This window comes from Mixophyes fleayi, chromosome 8 (assembly GCF_038048845.1).
Source record: "Mixophyes fleayi isolate aMixFle1 chromosome 8, aMixFle1.hap1, whole genome shotgun sequence".
Classification (NCBI taxonomy): Eukaryota; Metazoa; Chordata; class Amphibia; order Anura; family Limnodynastidae; genus Mixophyes; species Mixophyes fleayi.
The window spans coordinates 75,041,228-75,066,261 of NC_134409.1; the positions used below are offsets into that span (position 1 = coordinate 75,041,228).

The 25,034-nt window shown below is 39.7% G+C and overlaps 2 protein-coding genes across 4 annotated transcripts in view; one reads left to right on the top strand and one right to left on the bottom strand.

Moving 5' to 3' along the window:
* FIRRM (FIGNL1 interacting regulator of recombination and mitosis) overlaps window positions 1-12,476 on the bottom strand; it is a 215,541-nt gene extending 203,065 nt beyond the window's left edge. For all 3 annotated transcript variants that reach the window (XM_075182744.1, XM_075182745.1, XM_075182743.1), the window contains exons 1-4: window positions 12,310-12,476; window positions 4,241-4,280; window positions 4,068-4,156; window positions 960-1,064 (exon numbers count right to left, since the gene is read on the bottom strand). In XM_075182744.1, the coding sequence (XP_075038845.1) occupies window positions 960-1,064; window positions 4,068-4,156; window positions 4,241-4,280; window positions 12,310-12,399 (324 nt within the window). In that variant the 5' untranslated portion in view covers window positions 12,400-12,476. The remainder of the gene's footprint in view (window positions 1-959; window positions 1,065-4,067; window positions 4,157-4,240; window positions 4,281-12,309) is intronic.
* A 440-nt stretch (window positions 12,477-12,916) lies between these two features.
* Window positions 12,917-24,724, top strand: LOC142099366 (14 kDa phosphohistidine phosphatase-like). Its single transcript, XM_075182746.1, has 3 exons — window positions 12,917-13,108; window positions 20,606-20,730; window positions 24,437-24,724. Exons 1-3 carry the CDS (start codon window positions 12,940-12,942, stop codon window positions 24,527-24,529), a joined length of 387 nt encoding a protein of 128 aa, XP_075038847.1. The 5' UTR covers window positions 12,917-12,939; the 3' UTR covers window positions 24,530-24,724.
* Window positions 24,725-25,034: the final 310 nt, after the last annotated feature.

The following is a 25,034-nucleotide window of genomic DNA, read 5'->3' on the forward strand; positions in this document are numbered from 1 at the left end:
CTAATGGCGGCAGATGTGCTGGTAATGTGAGCGCGAAGCTTCACTTACCTGCGCAAGGATCCAGAGTGAGCAGAGCTAAGTCCTACTCACTCTGCTGGGTCTTTTCTGGGATCCTGCGCTGCACCTAAAGGGAATAAAAAAATAAAAACATGTAACCTAAAGACTAAACAGAGTATATAGGAGGAGCCTATACTCTAGTGACCTTGACTCTCCAGTCACTTACAAAAAACTGAGGATCTCTCTGGAGAGGAGTGGCATAGCAGGGGAGGAGTCCAAAGACTTAGCAGTTAAAGTGACAAGACTCCTGAGCCCACTACTATACCCCAATGTATCGCAGTGCACCCCAATGGCAGGGAAGAGAAAAGTTAAGCTGGTGGAATCCATCTTGATTTTAGTAAGCCCACTTATCATAAACAAGGGATTAGAAATCTCTAAACCTTCTTTATCAATTTATTAATATAGAAATGGAAAATCAGAATTTCATCAATTTTAATTCACATATTTTTATTTTTTTCACATATACACACACATCTCACATATATTTTGCTGTTTTAATCTAATAAGTATGGTTTTAATTAAGAACTAATAAAGTTTGGATTTAAATAACAAAGACACTAATTTATAAATGTCTCCTTATTTCAGAAACTCAGTGCACCACCCCGAACAAACTCTTTTCCTCTTTATTTGATTAAATCCTGTAGAAGATGTTAACAACAGATATAAGAATGAATATTGAGAATTACTTAACTCATTAGAACAAAGATTTCATTCTTCAAGAGAAGAACAAGCTGATGCAACATGCTCTGCTAATCACCTGTGAGAACTTAAGCTACGAAATATAAGCAAACTACATCACTACAATGTAAGATAGATCAAACTAAAACGTGTTTGACATGTGCATACAAAAACTGGCAGTATCTTTGGATTCATAAACATAAAATATATAATGTAAGCAATACCTGCAGAATATTTCTTAATGTATTCTTCAGTTCAGTATTTTGATTTGATAACTCTGATGCTTGACTCGAGATTTCAATTACTAAATTGTAGAATTGTTTAACAGCCTGGAGAAACAAAGAAAACCAGGTTAAAAACATTACTGGATAATATAGACATGTTATGTGATGCTGGAACTGCTGTGTTCTTGTGTATATACAGCAAAATAACCTGTTATAAAAAAAGAAAAACAAATCTTTGCCAGAAGGATTAGAAACACCAGCTGCATATTATAAATCCAGTGTTCTCTCCAGCACCTATTTCCCAGGTGCTCCACCCGGCTGTTTTTATTTGCCACCCAGCTCTTGGAGCCCAACAGAATCCTACTATAAAACAATAAACCATTGTTTCTCTTGTTAGAACAAGCACTATGAGAGCACTACAGCCAGCAGTGTGTGTGTGTGTGTAAGACCACTGACAACAAGTCTGACCAGTCCTGGCAGATGTGGGCAATACAGAAACAGACAGCGCTGTGGAAACGTGACTAATACAAATAAATATTAACTACTCGAGTAACTCTCAAATGACTTCAAGTTAATGGAATGGTTCTTCAAAATAATAAACATTTATTAATCACATAAAAACCATATGCACAAAAATCACATAGAAACATATACACACAAAATAAGACTTCGATCATAAAGCCAATAGCCACTTGACCAAGTTGTGTTAGATTTTCTTACTCCAGGGGGTAAATGTATCAATATGCAGGTTCTTCAACACCTGCGTGTTCGGCCTCTTCCGCGATTAAATTTCAAGTGGCGCTGCATTGTAAAGGGTTAACTTCCCTTTACAATGCAGCGCCGCTTGAAATTTAATCACGGAAGAGGCTGAACACGCGGGTGTTGAAGAACCTGCATATTGATACATTTACCCCCAGGTGATAAAATGACCAATAATTATGGAACATACTAGATAACAATCAGACACTCCTCGTATTATGGATAATGATTCCAAGTATTTGTATTCATAGAGGAGCAAAAATAGTTCATAAGTATTCCAAAGGCAACCGAGGCTCAACTTTACAAAAGTAGTATTTCTCCAGGCGTCTCACATGTCTCCGCCTATTGCCTCTTGAATGTTGCTAAAATATTCCAAAGTAAGTTCTAAATCACATGTAAATATTCTTCTTACCGGTACCGGTGCCACCCTCCGGAGGAAATTCAAAGAATTTACCAATCACTAATGCAGTGATGCGGACTCCTCGAACTGTCCGTTCACATGTGCTCTGGTCCCGATGGTGTGTTACCTAGATTACGGTCTGGCTGGGAACCAAGTTAGCGCTATACACGTTCCTTCCAATTGGTTACAAAGGGAGCAAGGAATCAATCAACAGGTCATAATATCATAGCAGCATATGCAACCAAACTGACGAGTTTCGTGCTAAACTAAGCACTTTTTGTTTATATTGCAACACTGGAGGAAAAAAAGGAAGGGACCCATTTCTATTAAGAAGGCACACATCACTTTTAAAGGACATTGTGTTAAGATATGCCTACAGACACACCACCCTGATCACCCTGATCAATTTCGTACTCACTGTTGTGGATCGGTCAGAAGTTTATACACACTACACAAGGGAAACGAGATTTGAACGAAAATATTAAACGGTACGACCAACCAAATGAGGCGACAATCGTCCATTTGGGCAGACTTTCTACCATTGTGTCACTGCACACACTGACCCGACTTTTGAACGAGCGGTCGTATGCCGGCTGATTGAGACGATTATTGGATGAAAACCGTGTAGTGTGTACCCAGCTTTAGATAGTGAGAAAGCTTTAAACATATTTTTATTATTTTTTCTTAGGATTTTTTTTTTTTTAACATGGCCAGTAAAAGGTGCAAGAAAAAAAAGTGCAGATGACACAGCTTTCCTCACCGCGTTAACATATTATCGAATTGCTCCCTTTAACTTTTCCTTATATTTTAATAAGAGCCTCAAACCTGTCGTAATGTACTAGTTTTGCTAAAGAAATACAAAGCGTAGCATTTGAATTTAATTGGGGGATACATTTTCGCGGCTCCTAAATGACCACAAATATCAGTAATTATGGCTAACATAGCGTTAAAAAATTTATTTCATCGACCCCTTTGCGTGTTATTTTTATTTCATTTTGAATGTTATAATTGCATTTGTTGCACATCAGAAACATTTAACCATACAAAGGTATTCTCTTGAATGTATTTTATATTGATGGAATGCAGTGGGACCAGGACCATAAAGAGCCATGATGATGATTGTGAGTCAGCACAGAAGAGGTGACTTAGAGAGGCAAAAGCTTTAAATCTGGACTGTAACAAAATCTATATCTGATTAACATGCTTAATTTGCGGTTTTATTTTTTAAAGAGCTATTTTTTTACAGCACCAAGATCTGCAATTGTTTTGAACATTCTAGAACTTCTGTAGGATACATACAATGCTTTACAAATGCTTTGTCATTTAGGTTAACAAGGCATTTAGGCTACCAATTTTCATAAATATCATATATGGTGGTGCTATAATGCGGAGTATGCATTAAAAAAAGGCTATTAAAAATATATATAATGGATATTAGGATGATTACAATCCTGCACCCTCTATCTCCTGACATCAACAATAAATGACAGACAACATTTGCAAAGATGGGCCAATAAATGTTTTGTTTGGTCCGTTGCCCTACATGTAGATTTCAAAACTAAATGCTGTTTATACAAAGTGAAAACAGTGGCATGTCCAGACCTAGATTCATTGCACTATTATTGAGATCGCTGTATTTAAACATATTCCCGTGTGACTTCTGTCAATTGCTGCAAAGGCAAATTCTTTATGTTCAATGTTACTTTACCACTTTCCTATTTTCGACTATCACATCATTTTTGCTCAATAAGAACTGCCATTTTTTGCATTATGTGGATTTTTCATATTACTTATTACCTAATATTATTGGGGAACCTATTTAACTTAGTTTTCTTTAGCTAAACAATTGATTTTGGCATATTCCAACAACTACCCATTAACTTGAGAGTAGCTACTACAAACAGGATTTATATTATATGCGGTTTTCTATTTTTTATATCAAATGTTACCTTTGGTAGTACTTTTGAAAATACATTCTGTTCCAGTTCCAAAAAGCTGATGTGAGGAAGAAACATTTCTGTTACAATATTAAATAGTCCTAAAAGTGAAAAAAGAAAATAATGTATAACAAAATTATCTTTTATAACACTGTAGAATAAAGCAGTAACTTTAGTTTACTTACGATTTTTCTCCTTCCAGTTCTCTGAACACTCGAAATTGGAGTATGATTAGTTAAGAAAAATAATCACTTATATATTCCATTTCAAAATGTACAAAATCTGGCAAATGTTATCTTAGTATTTTTCTTTTACATCATATTCATGGTTCATTGCATACGGGGACACCATGGGGGGAAGGGGGGGGGGGGTTATTACAGTAAATTACACACTAGGGGCACCCGCCAAAGCTGATCCCAGTTTTCTGCCTGAATGAAAAGCACGGCAGGGGAAAGCTGCTCTGCCCATAGAGACCTTCATCCAATCAAACATCAAACTCCACCACCTCGCCAGACCTCTAAGCCGTTCAGATCTCCCATACCCTTTCGCCAATCAGTGGTCCTTATTCTCTTCTTTCTATTCGTCCAATCAGCTAATTGATGTGTGCAGTTACCAATTGTCTCTCCTCTTAAGACAAAATGTAAACAATTCCATTCTCTATCCCGATTTATTAATCTTATATTTCTATGTATTTTCTGTTGGATTGTGTTCTCTCCTGCTATGTATGTAATTTGCCATTATGGATATCTCATAATCTTTATCTTGATCATAACCTATCCTATGTATCCTTATGCCAATATGCATCTGCTGGAATTCAATTATGCAGCTTTGCAATATTGTGCATATTATTTCTATTTGAAGAATTAATTGGTCATCTAGAGAAGTTTGAGTGGCTGACATTTATCATGTGGGTAGATTTGTGTGGAGGTCTGGGTGGCATGTATGCAGGTCTAATGGGGGCATATGGGGAGGTCTAACGAGCATATGGTAAAGTCTGAGGGGAATGAGAGTAGGTCTGATGGGTATGAGTGGAGGCCTGAGGGACAGATAGGAATTATGTAGGGAGGTATGGTGGGCATATAAATATGTGTGGAGAGGTTTGGGGGGCATGTGGGGGAGTTTTGGAGTACACAAAGGATCTGAAAACTTGTGGAAGTCTGAGTGCATGGGGGGTGTATTTTTTGGTAAGTGGGAGGTCTGTGGCATGGGGTGGAATTTTGGAATGAACGAAGGGCACTGAATGTGGCATTGAGCAGATGCCATTTTTTATATAATTTTTTTAATTCTTAAAAAGAAAGAGTAATGTGAGGCCCTTTTAAAGGTTTATTGTATACATTATATACTGCGATCTATGTTATGTATTGTGTTCACTTGCTGATAGGCTTTTTGCAATTCATATACCTATATATTTTTCAAATAGGTCCAGGATCCAGACATGAAACCAGCATGTTGAGAATGCTACAACAACAGTTAGGAGAGAACACCACAGACCAGCAACAGGGGAGTAGTGTAGCATTTGCTAGCTCAATGCACTATGGCTCCACCTCTGTGTCCACCGGGCCGGTGAAGGGAGTCACACATTGGGGGGGGGGGGGGGCGTTAATGCCTGTTTCATTTGCACTGGGCACCAGACTTTCTGATGGCAGGCATGATTGCATATTTAAAATGACTTTTCTGTGTTACAACTTATCTCCTATCATTAGCCTAGCACCATGATATAAAGGTGCCAAAACACAGTCCATGTCCTAACTGAATTTACAATCTGATTTCACCTATCACTGGACACAGACACTTTAGGGCCCATTTAGGCTGGGTACACCTTACAGAAATTTCCCACTGATGTGTTATCACTAATGATTTTACAAACAACTGAAGTTCCGATCAGTCTGCCAATACATGCATACACACTGTACACGATTAACCTTAAGATCTGTACTCTTCATCTGGTCCTGTAGTCATTAGAGAATGACAGCACGGTATTCATTCATTCCTGTCACACTGATTAACCACCTTGTTATAGCTATCCATATGTCATTCTAAATGTCATTAGCTTCAGTGACTCTGAACATTCATATGAAAATGTATTTCAGTCTCAGAACGAACAGACAAATTATGCCACCTACAGCGCTCTTCATTTACTCACCGGGACATGTTCATTGCCAGCATGGGCTGAAAAGATCATGACTCTGTAAACTTCATGGAGATCATGATCTTGAGTGCATACACACTGCACAATCAGAAGGCAGTTGGAACGAGATTATTAGGATTACAGACCAACCAAATGAACAGACAAGTGGTACTTTGGATCGACTATCAGTCATTGTGTAAGTGTATACAATGCTACAATATTGGGCCAACCTGCCGGTTTTTGGTTGTTTGGCCCAAGAATCGGATGAAAATACTGTAGTGTGTACGCAGCCTCAATCAGACACCAGTTAACCTACATGTATGTTCTTGGAAGCAGGGCACCCAAAGCAAAAAAAGGAAAACATACAAACGCAATGCGGACTGTGCCATAGTAGGATTTAAAACCAATAGTCCATAAATGCAAACCAGCAATGATAACCATTGGTTATGAATCACTGGTGTAGTAGTTTGACAAAGTGTGTTTACAATGCTCCATTTCAGGTGCAATGCCCAGTGAAGTACATTTTATGTGACTTTAGAAAGAGGCAAGCATTCACTGGTCACTGCCACCTTGCTTTTCCCAGTACTACTGCCCTATAATCCTCATCACTGCTCTACTAATTACATCAGCCAGCACTCCTGGTTAACTATCTTCTTGTAGCTGTCATTTTACTCTAAGCAGTATAGCTGTCCTACCATTCAATTGTTCTGTACCATCACTTTATACAGTATTACTACTGTCATAGCACCAGTCACTTAAACCAGCAACACCGATCCATCACTTGATATATTGTATAAATTCAAGGGTCTATTTATGACCCCAGCTCGGTAACCATCAATATGTGTCGCTGCAAATCGCAGCGGTACATGAAAAAGTACTGCTGCAATTTACTATGTCAGGGCTGCTCTGGCAGCCCCGGCGTTGACCCTCCTCAACAAAGTATCTTCCCTCTTCAATTGTAGCCCATTGCTGATCACAAATGGAGAAAGTGCTATTGACAAACCCTGTTGTCCTCATAGAGATCTGTGGAGACAGTGGTAAGCTCCCATAATTAGGCTAATGGTTAATGCCAAAAAAAGAGCCTTTTGTCAGCATTTATGTCAGCATATTAGCTCTTCACCGCTTCTTAAAAAGTGCATTCATACCATTTATATAGCAGATTAGGCCATGATTGGACGATAATGTCTTCTCATCTGCTTGGCTAGGCTACCATAGTTTAACATGTTTGTAATGGTTTAACACTACATGATAATCAAGTGTCATATGATCAAATACTTTATTATTCTTGAAAAGGTAGGACATGGTAAAGCTCCAGGAACCACCTATAATTTGGCTAAAAAGGAATAATAATCCTACCCATAAATACTTCTCTATCATATTCTTTGCTGGATTGAATAGACTGTTGCTAACTGCTACCAGTAGTGTGCCTGTACAACATATTTGATTACCTGAGCACTGAGTAGCAACAGAACTACTCATTAGTGGGTAGGTAGGAAATGATTTTTGTTTATTTAATGAACATTGGAAAGGTGCATTTTTTTTTCCCTGGAGCTGACTGCAATAACTTTAATAAATACTCAGATGATATTATTGCAGTTGAAGAATAAGTTGGAAAATAATACTACCAGTATGTGTAAAACTAAAAAAAAAAAAAAAAAAGATGGAAGATAAGTAATACAAATTACCCAAACAAAAAAATATAATGAGACTCAAAAAAACTTAAATCTCCAGTAGGCTGTGAAATGTTCTATGTTTCTATGAAATCAAAAGACTTTCTAATCGTTTAGATTATCTCAAAAAACGAATTTTACTTTCAGCCAGCACCACAATCTGGAGAGAATGTCTATGGATCATTTATTTATATTTATTACAAGTCACTAAACAGAAACAAGTAAAGCATAATTAAATATCATAAAAGCACATGCATATATACATTTCTAAATTAAATCACTGATAGCATACAAGCTTCAGTATCGTCTTAATTACAGACTGAACACTTTTCAATCATAGACATGTGGCTCCCATTTAGTCAAAAACTGTTTCAACAGAACTACAAGATCTAAGGAATTCAATTGGCCGCACTACGAATAAAACTAACGCGGCCTGCGCATTACCACCATTATTACGGTAGTTTCAATGCCGGCGTTTTGCTCAGGGAGCTGCGAGGAGAAGGCAGAGTTAAAACTACCGTAATAACGGTAATAGTTTTACCGCCGTGCAAATGCGGGGCGAATTGAATTACCCCCTAAAGTGCGTATGATTCCGTAATCATAAATTACTTATCCAAGATAGATGTTAAAATTAGAAACAACTGACCCATTACATGTAATTGAGCAGAAGAAAGTGTGGTTCGCTGAACTCGTTCCTTAGGACACACCATTTCCGAAGATAATAAGAATATATAGAGGTTTCTGTCTATGTTCACATTAGGCCATGTACAAGCAAAACAATAAAAATGAATCCACTTATACTTGCAGTTTAGACAACATAGCCACATTTAATCTACCAGTCTCATCCAATAATCCAGTCTCCTATAACCATCCAGGACGTTTATAACTTTGTTTGCCAGGCAACCTAGGATTCAGATAAGTGGAATCATGATGTCTTCAAAGTGCTAATTCTAATCAAAAAAGTAAATTTAATATACTCTTACATGTTTAATTATAAGACATACTATAACTTCAAAGAGACAATGACATGTTTAAATGGTCATGCTCTCTAGATAGACATGATTGCTACCGTGTGCCATCATGTTGATATATGAACTTAGCTTTTATTGTTTGAATTGCAAAATTACATGGCTTATTATATGGCTTTATTTGGAGATTTGTAATAATTGTATAAATAATAGATCCACATTATTTAGTGGTTAATTTATATCTCCAGATTTTGACGCTGAATACAAGTAAAATTTAGTTTATAAGTAATGCACATTAGATGAAAACAAAATCAGCTTATCTGATATAATACTTTCCTCCATCACATAGAGCAGTACTGAGCCATCATACAAGGCGAAATTAACTCTAGAATGATGATGTATTAGTTCTATATAGATGTTCTTTACAGCAGCATTGTATTTGTACACAAAGATTATCCATAATGAGTTTCCTCTATCCATGACTTTCTTTGTGGGGGTGGGGGATTGCACACTCATTAAATAATTCAGTCCATCTGTTTATTTGGACTTTCTAATATCTACAAACGCTAGGGATTTCAATCACCTTGGCTTTAATGGGATTTCTCCATTTTTGAATTTAAGAGCCCTGGAATTATATAATCAGAATTATTTATTGACTTAAGTCCAAATACATATTAGGGGCGTATATCCCAAGTTTTTTATACTGTACTTGTCACTTTAACACCAACCCAACAGCCTGTTCTGCATTATATTGTGGGGGGGGAATTCAATTCTCCCCAAAGTAGCGCCGCAATAACTCTTACCGTTATTACAGTAAATTTATACCGGCTGTCAGTCGGCGTTAAAACTACCATTATATCAGTATTTAAGCACAATATTACTGTAATAACGTTAATAGTGCGCAGGCACATTATTTTTTACAGTAACACAGCCAATTGAATTCCCCCCTCCAAGAGATATGCAGCAGTTTTACCTTCCGTGATTGGTTCATGTCTATAATCATATCTGTAGTCCCAATAAAGGCTAGTCCTCTGTTAAGGTCATCTTATGTTAGATTGGATTTGATATAATTTCATGGTTCAGTGGTAATCAACCACAGATACTTTGCTATAGTGTTCAATACAAAATTAAAGACATACAATTTGTATTATACACTGCAGAGGGAAAAATAAGCAATAAATAGTATAGACCCAGCTATAATGATTAATAACATAGCTATTTAATACATGCAATGTATATCTATCTATATTTATTAAAAAAATAAATAAGATATCAATTTATAATACTTAAGAGCCATGTATAACTTTATGGTACTGTATTAAGCATATATATGTAAGTGCTCTACAGCAGAGGTTCCCAAAGAGTGCGCTGTGGCTCCCTGGGGTGCCGCGGCGCTGTCACAGGGGTGCTGCGGCCGTCCTTACAAAAGAAGAAGAAAAAAAAAAGAAAGAACTTATCAATCCAGCGCCGGATCCTCCTCCTCACTGACTGCCGGGTGTGACATCATCACGTACGACAGTGTCGTCGAGGAGCAGCAGCAGAGAGGACAGCAGGAAAGAAGACAGCAGAAAATGAGGAAGAAGGTAAGTAAAGGAACGGAGAGTGAAGGTGGACAGAGTGTGAGATGCCGAAGGGGGGGGGGGGGGGGGGTCACAGAGTGTGAGATGGCGAAGGGGGGGGACACAGAGTGTGAGATGGCGAAGGGGGGGGACACAGAGTGTGAGATGGCGAAGGGGGGGGGACACAGAGTGTGAGATGGCGAAGGGGGGGGGACACAGAGTGTGAGATGGCGAAGGGGGGGGACACAGAGTGTGAGATGGCGAAGGGGGGGACACAGAGTGTGAGATGGCGAAGGGGGGGGACACAGAGTGTGAGATGGCGAAGGGGGGGGACACAGAGTGTGAGATGGCGAAGGGGGGGGACACAGAGTGTGAGATGGCGAAGGGGGGGGACACAGAGTGTGAGATGGCGAAGGGGGGGACACAGAGTGTGAGATGGCGAAGGGGGGGGACACAGAGTGTGAGATGGCGAAGGGGGGGGGACACAGAGTGTGAGATGGCGAAGGGGGGGGACACAGAGTGTGAGATGGCGAAGGGGGGGGACACAGAGTGTGAGATGGCGAAGGGGGGGGACACAGAGTGTGAGATGGCAAAGGGGGGGGACACAGAGTGTGAGATGGCGAAGGGGGGGGACACAGAGTGTGAGATGGCGAAGGGGGGGGACACAGAGTGTGAGATGGCGAAGGGGGGGGACACAGAGTGTGAGATGGCGAAGGGGGGGGACACAGAGTGTGAGATGGCGAAGGGGGGGGGACACAGAGTGTGAGATGGCGAAGGGGGGGGACACAGAGTGTGAGATGGCGAAGGGGGGGGACACAGAGTGTGAGATGGCGAAGGGGGGGGGACACAGAGTGTGAGATGGCGAAGGGGGGGGACACAGAGTGTGAGATGGCGAAGGGGGGGGACACAGAGTGTGAGATGGCGAAGGGGGGGACACAGAGTGTGAGATGGCGAAGGGGGGGGACACAGAGTGTGAGATGGCGAAGGGGGGGGACACAGAGTGTGAGATGGCGAAGGGGGGGGACACAGAGTGTGAGATGGCGAAGGGGGGGGGGACACAGAGTGTGAGATGGCGAAGGGGGGGGGGGGACACAGAGTGTGAGATGGCGAAGGGGGGGGGGACACAGTGTGAGATGGCGAAGGGGGGTACACAGAGTGTGAGATGGCGAAGGGGGGGACACAGTGATTTGATGAAGGGGATAGAGTGATATGGTGAAGGGGCGCAGTGATATGGTGAAGGGCACAATGTGATGGTGAAGGGGCCTAAATACATCTTACGTGATTTTGACCCAACTACTTAAAAAACAGGGCTACCCGGTAAGTATTTTGGCTTCGGGGTGACTTGAAACAGTTATGGTGAGCATAAGGGGGGAATTGAAACCCCCCCCCCCCCCCCCAAATTAACTTGGCATTAAAACTATTACCGTTATCTCTGTACTTTTAACCCCTCTTTCTGCTCGCAAAGCTGGCGTTGAATCTACCATAATAACGGTAATTAAGCGCATTATTACCGTAATGATGCACAGGCTGTTACTTTTACCCATAACGCGGCCAATTGAATTCCCCCTAAGGGTGCCTCAAACTGAGAAAGTTTGGGAACCACTGCTCTACAGTATTAAGTACAACTGTTGTATAACATTTATATTAGAAACCAAGATCTATTTCTGTGATAATAGTACCATGTAGCATTTAGCATGTAGAATAATAAACATATCTGTGACAAATGTAGTTATTGCTAGTTTGAAGTAAATAAAGTTTTGTTTTTTTAAGTCCTGAAATCCACCACCCCAATGTTTGTACCGCCAATAAGCCCCATATTTCAGAAAGCACCCCATGTGTTCGCTTCGTAGAGCTGGCTGCCCTGACAATAAGACCTGTGCAGAGAATGTTGTGTGCGGGTAACAATGTGTGTATGACACATTAGGATATAAGTAGCTTGGGTAGGACTCCCGGCAACTCTCTCCGACACGTGTCCTGGCTCCAGCTGCTCATGTCTTCCACATCTTCTGCCTGCGACATCTCGGCCGGTCAGAAGTAACATCCAAAACATGAACTACCCATTACCAACTCTATCACATACAAATCTCGCGATCATTTAAATTAGTGGCGCCAAAACCCCATGAGCCTCAGCGACTGAAAAGTACATAGAGCTTTGTCTATTACCCCCTATCTGTAAGCAAATGTAACGTTAGAATTACCTATATCGTGTACCTGAGTTAATAACAGACACCGTGTCATTGCCGGAGTGACCACAGTCCCCTCCGGGAGGGAAGTATGTGGCTACTCTTGTAAATCTAAACAGCCTCTTTAGCTCATTTCTCTATGGTCGCCGTTACCATATGAACTCCAGTATTTCTTATAGGATTTGAGACCCAAACACATAATTGGAAAGTTATTTATAATTAAACACAACTGAGATTGTTCCATTAAATGATGCATAGTTCTGTGGATACAAAGCCACCTGCATAGTATTTGTGTTACATGTGACGTCCAAATATAGGAAACAAAACTGCTCTATGAATAGACCACATCATGTGACTGCTCTAGCTCCACCCCTCAATGTGGATTGCTGTCATCATGTCGCAGTCATGCATAAACTCTGTTCCTGAAGTTCAGATAGATCCCGACGGATCATTTAAGTATATCCTAGTCAGGCTGGGCCCGGGGTCGTCTGAACCGGCGCCTTATCGAGATATCGTGAGAGGAACGAAGAGTGCTGAATACCACAGTAAGCATCAGAAAGGAATCGTCTTTTTGGTAACTGGTTTTAGTGGCTCATACATGCAGTATGGAGTTGGTTCTTTGGGATTTCGCTAGATTGGTTACATACACATTAGCCAGGTGCAATGTGATGTATCATCATCAACATTTAACTTTTATTTCTATAGCACCAGCAGATTCTGTAGCGCTTTACAATTGGGAACAAACAGTAATAAAACAATACTGTGTAATACATACAGAGAGGTAAGTGCCTTGCTTGCAAGCTTACAATCTATGTGACAATGGGTTTGATACACAAGGGTAAATGCTACATCATATTAAATATTTGTCTAACTAGAATGCAAAGGTTACAAAGTGTTTAGTGGGCTGTATGCTCAGTCAAACAACTATATTGGTCAGAAGGTTGTTGTCTTTTGTTGGCTGTGTAGAGGGGTGGTAATAGGGTAACGTAGGGGATTAAGAGGGTGATTGAGGAATATTATAAGCTTGCCTGAAGATGTAGGATTTCAGAGATCACTTGAAGGTTTGAAGACTTGAGGAAAGTCTTGTAGTGCAAGGAGTAAATTTCATAAAGTGTGAGCAGCCTAAAAAAGTCCTGTAACCCAGACTGGGAGGATGTAATGAGAGTGGAAGAAAGAAGCAGATCTTGTGCAGAACTGAGGTGTCGAGTTGGGAGATATTGAGACAAGTGAGGAGATGTGTGTTGGTGCTATTTTGTTGATGGGCTTGTATGTTAGTAGAAGAATTCCGCAATCATTAAGTTTATAAACCTTTGTTTCCCTTTTGTCAAAAAAATAACTTCCTCATACAGCCACTAAAATACTTACCTCAGTTACTTGGGTAAATGTCCCTCTCTTCTGTCCCAGACAACAAAATAGCCAACTTTTCAAAATGATTGGGGAGGGGGGTTGCTCACCTTAACCAAACCACAATGGGTAAGATTCAGTTGCTGGCGATGTTGCGAGCGGACATCGCGTTGCATACATTGCGGGCAATTACGGTTGGAATCTCTGCTTATTTTTCAAAAATGAGAGCGATTCCAACCATAATACAATCCTGCTAGGTATCTCCAATGGAGGGCTGAAAAGTACGTTCCAGATACACCTTGTGTTAAATTGAATCTCCTTCAATGAGTGAAAAAAGTATGCACAGACATTGTTAGTGGAACTGAAATTTTTAAGCAGTTTTTTAAGAAGTTGCCTTGCTTGTCATCTATAAACGCCTAATGCTTTGAGAGCTAGTCCATTTGGGGTTTCACTATGCTCATCGTACCTGACAATAGGGCTCATTTTTGCTCACATATACACTGAGGTGTGCCTGCTAATGAGTCACTTGGCGCAACCAGCCTTTCCTGCTCCCACAAGCAAGAGCTGCGTGTACATGTATTGTTGCAAGCACCTGAATAAATATGTAGTGTGATCAACTGTGCAGAATTGCATATGAAAAGGCAAACACACTGCTAGCGACCAGAGGAAAACAATGTTATCAAGCTTTGCAGCCCAAATATTGAGGGCACTTAAGCACCCACAGAGTTGATGATTGCTGATGCTGGCACCACAGCTGCTTGTCTGCCATCCCTTAACTGTTCAGTCTACTCTTTATTCATTTCAGGAACACCTGCTCCTCTACTGGGTGTTCCTTGTGTGCCGTATTCTTTCCCACAATATTCTTAAAGATGGTGTATGACAGGAAAAAATAGAATCAACAGCAACCATTGGACAGGAGAAGGGTGTCATGGGGTAGAAGGTAAAGGGGAGGGAGGCATGGCTGCTTTAGCTGTTCTTGACACTAACTGGGGAGAGGAAGGGAAAGTTACTGCATTGTAAGGAAGGGGAGAATTGCAAAAATGTAATCTAACCATGACATTTAGTGATGCAGACTGCATTATACCACTGAAAAATTTACAATGCCAAGCAAGAACTTCTTTTCAGAAAAGATTAAGGGCTAGATTTACTAAACGGCGGGTTTGAAAAAGTGGAGATGTTGCATATGGCAACCAATCAGATTCTAGCTTTCATTTATTTAGTGCATTCTACAAAATGTCAGCTAGAATCTGATTGGTTGCCATAGGCAACAGCTCCACTTTTCAAACCCGCAGTTTAGTAAATATACCCCTAAGTTTTTAACTAAAGTATTATTTTCTCGAATTTTGTTAAAGCCAAGGAAACAAATTGCATTTCTAACACCAGTGAAGTCAGAAAAATCATTTAGTAGTTTAAAGGGTTTCCAAAGGCAATTATAAATGGGGACATCAGGAACCACTACATACTCAACTGGAGAATGTAATTAATTGTTGATACATCCAACTACTGGTTTACAGAAAACACCTACCTAAATTTTAAAGTAGAAGCTTGAATTTAAAACAATAATATAAACCAAATAAATTAAAGTCCACATTACAAACACTACAATGCCATTGTTGGCAGCTGATGGATATATAAGTCCTGAAATTAATCCTTTTTAGCATTTCCGAATATTCACAAAATAAATGACTGGTGTCCAATATATGAAATTCAACACAAATAGATCAACTATTACTTCACTCACTGATCAGCTTAAAGTAAATCTATCAATCAATTGTATTTTGAAATCTTGTTCTCACTTGTCGGCTGTTAACCACAATTTAAATAGGATGAATGGATTCTTATTGGCTCATTCCCACCATTACAACTTAAACTTTTAACATTGTATTCTTAGAACATGCCTTGACATATTTATCATGTGTAAATGCATTTTAGAAAGTACTGGTAATAGTGAAATGCATGACTAAAACACATCTAAGCACACATTAATTTTCATGCATTTAACCATTTTCCTATCGTATGGAGGGGAATTCAATTTCCCCTGAAGTACCGCCACGTTATAGATATTACCATTATTACAGTAATATTAAACCAGCTTTCTGCTCGCAGCTCCCTGAGCAAAAAGCCGGCGTGAGAACTACCGTAATAACGGTAATTACGTGCACTATTACCTTAATAATGGTAATCGTGTTAGGGCAGGTACTTCGGAAGGAATTTAATTCTCCCTATGTGTTCGTAAACCCTTAGGGCTAGATTTACTAAGCTGTGGGGATGTTGCCTATAGCAACCAATCAGATTCTAGCTGTCATTTTGTAGAAGGTACTAAATAAATGAAAGCTAGAATCTGATTGGTTGCTATAGGCAACATCCCCACTTTTTCAAACCCGCAGCTTAGTAAATCTAGCCCTTAGACCAGGGTTTCCCAAACACAGTCCTCAGGGCTCCCCAACAGTGCAGGTTTTCCATATCTCCTTGCTGGAGCACAGGTGTAATCATTACTGACTGATACATTGTAACAGATCCACAGGTGGTCCTAATTATGTCACATGTGATCCGGAAAACCTGCACTGTTGGGGAGCCCTGAGGACTGGGTTTGGGAAACACTGCATAGACCCTTATAACCAAATACATAGATCAGCCACAACATTAAAACTACTGACAAATCAATTGAATAACCTTGATTATCTCATTATAACGGCACCTGTCAAGGGGTCAGATATATTGGGCAGCAAGTGAACAGTCAGTTCTTAAAGTTGATGTGTTGGAAAAATTAGCAAATATAAGGATCTGAGTGACTTTAACAAAGTCCAAATTGTAATGGCTAGACGAGTGACTCAGAGCTTATCCAAAACAGCAGGTCTTGTGGGGTGTTCCCGATATGCAGTGCTTTGTACCTACCAAAAGTGGTCCAAAGAAAGACAGGGTCATGGGTGCCCAAGGCTCATTGATGCGCATGGGGGAGAAGGCTAGCCCGTCTTGTCCAATCCTACAGAAGAGCTACTGTAGCACAAATTACTGAAAAAGTTAATGCTGGCTATGATAGAAAGGTCAATAGAGAAGAAGTGAAATAAAGAAGCTGGTTTTGAGTCTGGTGCACATGCTGTCCTTATTCAAATGTATTATTCTGTGTTTGACATGAAGCCCAAAATTGAATAAAATATAACTTTGGAATCACAATCTATTTTATTCACTTCATTACTTATACATTTCGCTGCATTAAAATTAGAAAAAAAAAATTGTGACAATAAGTTATATTTTATTTAACGTTTTTTTTTTTTTTTTTTAAGCATTCTTACTTTGCAGCATTTTTTTCCCACACCTTGGGAGTTGGTGACCAGATTGTTATAGTCATAATTACATAATTTATTTATATAGTGCCATAAATTCCACAGCACTACAGAGAATATTTAACATTTACATTCCTGCCCCATTGCACCAGAGTTAATTTTGTCAACAGCCAGTTAATCTACTAGTATGTTTTTTGGTTTTTGGTTTTTTTTTTTTGGGGGGGGGGGGGGGGGTGTTTGCGTGTGGCATGTTGGAGGAAACCCATGCAAACACAGGGTACCATACAAAATCCGTAACATAGAACTCCACACAGATGGGAATTGAACGCAGGCCCCATAGCTGTGAGGCAGAATTGGTAACCACTTAGTCACTGTGCTTACATCATAGATAAAGTGCTATAAGAATATTGGCAGACAGAGAAAGTACTATGTCTGTTGGGTAACTGCAAATACAATATTCTAATTTTATAAGCAAAATGTTACAAATATTGAGTAATAGTGATCAGATCCCCAGATATCATAAAGTTCCACATGTATTAAAGCTTGATCTTGATGGGGCATGGCCTGGACAAGCATGGAGTAGAAGCATAACTTGCCGGAGCTTGTGGGAGATGTGTATGTACTTTAAAAAAAAAAAAAGTAAAGCAAAAAACCTATTTTGGTAGGACTATACAAAAACAAATAGTGATTCAATTAGATGAGCGTTGCCTCTTATGTTATGTGCTGAAAATAATTCAATTACAAAACCCGAAGTAAGGCTCTTGTCTGAAAATAGGCTTTAATTAACTAATTCTTGCGTTCATTTTACAAAAAACAGATTTGTTTCTTCCAGATTGTGCCAGTGCTACAGATATACCATCCACTGCCCCTATGACATGCGGAAAATTAGCAACGTTAAAAACTGCAGTTCTATGGGCAAAAGGGATTCCTCATCCAATGGCATATAAACTGTACCCAATTGAAAGCAGTCATTCCTTCCGCCACAGCTTTTGTGTTATGAAACTATCAAGAGACAAACATGTAACACAGCCAGCAATTTAGTCAGCGATGGTATTTCTGTGCAGATGTTGATCATAAGCTCTAGATCTGTCTGCACAATCTGCAGAGCTCCCATAATGACATGAGGTGGTAGCCGAAAATGGTGTTTTCCCCTCTCTGCCTATCATCCCAAAGAGGCTTAATGTGACCTGTTTGTCAGATAATTTAGGCAGAAAAATTATTCAAAAGAATACTAATAAATAATGCTGACATTATTTAAAAAAAAAAAAAAATTAGCTAAACATTAAAGTCAAAATTAGTAGATATGTCTACCCCAAAAAAATACGTATTATAGATTAGCTAAAGCAAATATACATAATACAATTTTTAATCAGAAAAAATATGGCTGTAGTTATCCCGTCATGTTGTCAGGAAGGGATTACAAACATTTCAAGACAGAGTATTGTGTTTACTGTACTAAGTTTAAACGTTGTCAGTAGCTGCTCACTAAGTATACACAATGGCATAAGACTAACCAAGTATAATGTGTAGTGTAATTTCCTAAGCCGAAATGTTTGCTAGCCAGACACACGTTCGCCAATCGGTGTAATATAAATAAAGTACATTTACATACCTCTACAAAAGTCCCACAAAAAAGTATTACACAATCGTGTAATAAAGCCACAAGCAAAGAACGTAGTGGGATCAGCTGAAAAGGTGATTCCGCAATCATTTAAGCAGAAGCGGTTATGTAACATTGCTTGCCCATATATCTCCTAACAGGCGTATTATATGCATTTGTGTTGGTCTCATGAGCTGCATTTGTGTGAACATGCCTTTACTGTACTCTGCCTATGTCAGACCACGTCTTTCCTCTCCCGTCCAGACGTAAGGGGAGCAAATGCAGGTATACTGAATTCTGCATCTACACTTATGTTGTTTATGCGGCTATGCACTGTGTAAATTTGTCCAATTTACCTAAACTAATATAAGTTCAACTCCACATCCCTATCTCTTCCCAATGCAATGCTAAGCCATATCTGATGCAACTTATGAAATGCTGAGTCATATTTAATCGCAAGTATACACATTTAAACCACATCTGTTGCTAAATTTGCCATTTCGGTTGCCAGTAAGCAGCGCTTAGCTATAGTTGGTGACAAGTATACTAATTTGACCCATATCTGGTGCTAAGCATACTAATTTGAGTCATGTCTGATGCCAAGTATGCAATGCCGAGCCATGTCTATTGCCAAATATGCAGTGGTGAGTTTTGTTTTGTTTTTTTTTGTGTTTGATGACAAGTATGATTTAATGCAGCCCAATTTCATATTGAACCTAGCTTATAACGTCATATCCAACTGGATCCAGGAATTTAGACTCCACTCCTCTGTCCACATCAGTTAAAATGATTCCACCAAAAAGTCCCAGAGCTGCTATCAGTAAAAATCCCCCCTTCCTATCTTTGCTCACTCTTACTTCAATTGTGAGGGCCCCTGCTCTGTGATATTGGGGTTCATTATTCTTTTAGGTCCTGACAATGGAGGCTGCAATTTAAGCACAATGTCTGTTTCACTTCCTGCTATTGTCGTCTCTCCAGTCCAGATTGATAGTGTCCAAGGTCCCAGATATAGTGTGGTGCTGGGACCTTCGACCAAATAGAAACATGGACTGGCTTCAACAGTACAAAGGAGTGTACCAAAAGAAGGACCACCATAATCCAGGTGATGGAGGGGGAATTCAGTAACATTAAAGGTGGAATTAACCTTTAAACAAACGGGAACAGAGTGGGGTTACCCAGATTTTCTTTGCATCAGGGGGCAGATTGCATAGGGCCAGTTCAAGAATTTGGCTGAAAGACAATAGTCATTGGCCATCTGTAATTTCAGACATTACAATATTTTTGGGCCAACATATTCATGAGTATTGTAACAGCTAGCCACCTGAAAACTAAAAGGTATTAACCGATGTACTGCAGCGCAACGTTAGAATACATACAATAACAACTGTGTCTTGAAAATGTACTAAATATTAAAAAATATATTTAATTGTAATCAATAACTTCAAATGTTTGGTAATTTCCTTGAAAAGATATAGCTTTTTTTTTTTTCTTAAAGATCTTCGCTATCAACTCTGCATTTGACTGAATGACTTATGTTTGTGTCAGTGTCCAACAGTGGAGAACTAAAATAATCTCTAAAAATACACTAGAAACCTTTCAAAGCACTATAGCAGGTCAAGTGATAAATCTTCAGAAACCCTCTGATGTTGACACAAAGTAGTGGAAATGAAGATTGCAATGAAAATGATTAATAATGCTTACATTCCATTTTATTGGACAGTTCTTCATGAAACATTAGACTTCTATTATTTGTATATTTTTATATTTGTAGCAAATATTTTGTAATTATTTTTTCCCATTTTAACTTTCAATAGATCATATATTTGAAAAGCTAAATCCTGAAATGCAAGCATTGGGCTTACAGTGTCAATGCCTTGGAGGAGGAAAGATAGACCACAACAGCAAAGACAAGAAAATAAGAATATTTGGTGAATCCACTGTACGTATATTTTATTCCTTTAACACTGTTATGAATTGTTTTAGTGCACCACAGCTACCAAAACATAAGTTAGAGCAATTTGCAGGTGCTTCAGTAACCAAAGATTCAGAAAATCCGGCACAGGCAGACCACCATAGAAGAGAGGAAACCAATATAGGCTGATTTATGTTCGGACTGATGTCCATTTGCGTAGCATAACTTGCGTGAAATAGCTCTGTGTATGCTCAGAAACAGACTTTATTCTAATGAACGCAATTACATGCAAGTCCTGTGCTCTTTGTTTAAAACTCATCTTGCGTGCAAGTTGCATTCAGATTTGAATAAGGCCCATAATGTGTATCCTTTACATATTGTTATATCACACCCTGTTTATAGAGAACTTGCCTAGTAAAGGTGTTTAACAGAGTCTTCAATACTCTGTTCCCTCCACTGGCTGATCTAATTCTTCCAGAGTGGGATATGGGAATAGATGAGATGAATTCTCTAGAATGTAAAATAAAAGAGAAGAAAAAACACAATAGTGTACTCTGCAGTTATTTGATAATTAGTGAATAAGTTGAGAATTGCCCATCTGCTTAGGTATTATGCCTTTTAAGAATTAATGATCTTTCAAATGTCCATTGTCATCGTTCACAGTAGGCATTTCCAAAAAAATCCATGGATCATAGTGTGAAAATCACTATGAATCGAGGGCACATTGTATTTATTGAAGACTCTCTTAACCACCTTTTACTAGGTGAATTTCCTATAAACAAGATGTGGCATAGCAATATCTTAATAATACACACTATATTGATTTCTTCTCTTTTACGGTGGTTCAACTGCACCGCACTTTCTGAATCCTTAATCTATTTCGAAGCAACATTGGCAGGTTTTATTCAGTCCTGCCAGAGAATATAAGGACCTCAAATGTTTTCATCTTTACTGGTTCACTTTTGAAAGACCTTTTTAATTTACTCAAATAACCTTTTTTATTTTATTTTTATCTTATTTTTATTTATCTTATCTTTTGGTCTGTTCACATTGGTTCAGAGGCCAAGGCAACTTAACTTGCTAATGTTAAGGTACTTCTTCTTTCAATTATCGATGTCCTTCAGCTTGCCTGTGATTTATTATAAACCAGTTAACTAGGAGTCCAGTAATCAAGACACACACACACGTATCCTTTAAGTTTCTGACCTGAGGTCATTTATTTAAATCACTGCTTTATAGAGCTTATTGCGTCACTACATTAATTATTCCTCCCAAGTCTTTTAAGAATTTAACATGCGTTGCTGCTAGGTACAACATAACATATTTAACAACACCCCAGTCCTTATTTGGATATCAGTAGTTTTCTTTCCCACATGAACAGTCACGAGTTGAATTTCTTTATCTCTATTCTTCAGCTCCCAGCCTGTGATGATGTGGGGGGGGGGGGGGGAGAAACAACCAAAATCCATGTTTCACTGATACTAACAAGGCCACAGTGCTGTAATTGTTTCCCAACTGATTCGTCTGTTAAGGTTGCACAACTCAAAGGGGGTATTCAATTGTTAGCGAGTTCCGCTAAATACTCGCGCTCTAAAAATATTACCGTTAATACGGTAATATCTCGCTGGATTTCAGCAGCTGCGAGCTGAAATCCAGCAAGTAAATTACCGTATTAACGGTATTTACGCGCATATTACCGGTAATATTTTTGGAGCGCGAGTATTTAGCGGAACTCGCTAAATACATTGTAAGTCTCCTAAACCTCCACACTAATATTTGTGTCCAAGATGTTGTCAGCATTGAACTCAGGGGGAAAACATCTTTAAAGGGCTATAGTTGGCAGAAGCACATGCTTCAGGATTGTTAATTGTATAATTTTGTAGTGCAAAACAGACAAACAGCTACTGATCGACTACAGATTTTGGCATGACCAGAGAGAAGAGAGAACTCTGCACAGCAGGATATTATCATTATGTTGCAGCGTATATACATCCCGTCACACCTGGCATTGCATGTTTGTGAGTTCACAAGTGCAAAGTGCATGGGCAATAAATTACCAAGCAGTGGAGGAAGGTGATATGGTCAGATAAGGTATCCTTCCCTTTGTTCTCGATAAATGGACATGAGTGGAACTTTACATGATTGAGTCTTCGTTTCCAACAATGAAGGACTCAATGTTGTTGTTGGGCGACACATTTTCTTGGCATGGTTTAGGTCGGCGGTTCCCAAACTATGCGCCGCGGCTCCCAGGGGTGCCGCGGCGCTGTCACTGGGGTGCCGCGGGCCAAGCATTGAAAAAAAGAAAGAACAGACACTTACCAATCCGCCGGGACCCAAAGGCCTCCTCTCTCCCGCAGCTGTCACTGAATATCGACGTCAGTGACAGCTGCGGGAGAGAGGAGGCTGCTGGGTCCCGGCGCCCGGCGGATTGGTAAGTGTCTGTTCTTTCTTTTTTTTTTCTATGGCTGGCGCGCGGCAGAGGTGTGTAACAGCGGGGCACAACGGGGCAGAGGTGTGTAACAGCGGGGCGTAACGGGGCAGAGGAGTGTGACAGTGGGGCACAACGGGGCAGAGGAGTGTGACAGCGGGGCACAATGGGGCAGAGGAGTGTAACGGGGCAGAGGAGTGTGACAGTGGGGCACAACGGGGCAGAGGAGTGTGACAGTAGGGCACAACGGGGCAGAGGAGTGTGACAGCGGGGCACAACGGGGCAGAGGAGTGTAACGGGCAGAGGAGTGCGACAGCTGGGCAGAGGAGGGGGACACAGCGTGAGAGGGGCAGTGGAGTGGGACACAGCGTAGGAGGGGACAGCGTGGGAGAGGGCAGAGGAGGGGGGACATCTTGAGAGTGGGCAGAGTAGGGGGTACATCGTGAGAGAGGGCAGTGTGTCTGGATGCAGAGGGGACAGAGTGCCTGAGGACAGAGTGTCTGGATGCAGAGGGGCATTTTTGCATACAACTAAATAAGTATTTCTGTCCTGACCTAAATACTTATTACAATTTTTTGACCCAACTACTTCTAAAACAGGACTGCTCAATAATTATTTTGGAGGGGTGCCTTGAAAAATTTGGAGACTCTAAGGGTGCCGCGAACTGCAAAAGTTTGGGAACCACTGGTTTAGGTGCATTCCTTTAAGAAGACAATATCAATGCTAATCACTACTTAAGGTTACTGAATGATCATCTTCACAAGGTGGGGTGTTTTCCAGATTGACAATGTCCTCAATACACAGAGTATGTGTGATCACTCTATGGTTAGATGAGTGTGAACCAGATTTTATCCATATGGCTTGGCTTATCTGGGTCTGAGATTTTAGAATCTATTGTGGACAGTAGAGGGTTAACGGAAGGAAAATCCTACCCAAATGTGAATCCTGCACCTTTTATAAAGTGTGCTTAATAGCTACATAGCTGCCAGAACATTGAGTAATTAGTGATTTTTCAGTCAGTCGATCGTCTTACTGATTTCCAATGTACTAGGTCCTGTCTGTATATATTAGATCTTGTTTTTATATAATGAATGTACTGCTATTTTGCCACTATCGGATTCCTAAATATACTCTGAAGAACCCTGATCAACGTGTGTATATGTCATTGCTTTGGCATATGCCATGAATGATCAGTTTATATCTAAATTAATTATAATGCTTGGTGGTTTTTTTTTTTGGGGGGGGGGGGGGGGGGTTTCCTGCCTCATCCATTATTTAAAATATGTAATGTTTTCCTTTTTATAGGGATATGGAAAAGCAGATCACTCCATTACAGCTGAAAAACTGAAAAAAGCATACAAAGACTATGAAGTGGTTTGGTCAGATGATAAGAAATGAACATTTATGTACATCATACTCAGCTGCATACTAGATTGTATGCTGTGTAACAAACAGTGAATGGATTTCCTAGAGTAGAAAAAATATTGCGATTGTACTAAAACTGCTGACTACTATTTAAATGATAAATTAATTTGTCTCCATCAGCAAACACACACACATACAAACATATGTTAATAAATGCATTAAAAACAACAGTTTGGAAGCATTTTTGTTCATACTTCATTGCATAAACAGCTATGTTTTCTGTTAACTTGTGTATATATAGGGGCACATTATTGAAATAATTGATCTGCATGTTATATTTCAGTGGAAGTTGGGGGTATGCAAAGATGATAATCTGTGCTATGATCTTGGTAAATTGTGATTCTTTGAGCTAACAGGACCTGTCATGTCAGGTGTTTTAAATTAGATTGTACATTATAATTCTGCTACTGGTATAGGGTTTCTCAACATGTATGGGTTCTCCAAGTGGTAATACTATAAGGGTTCTTCAACCTGATAA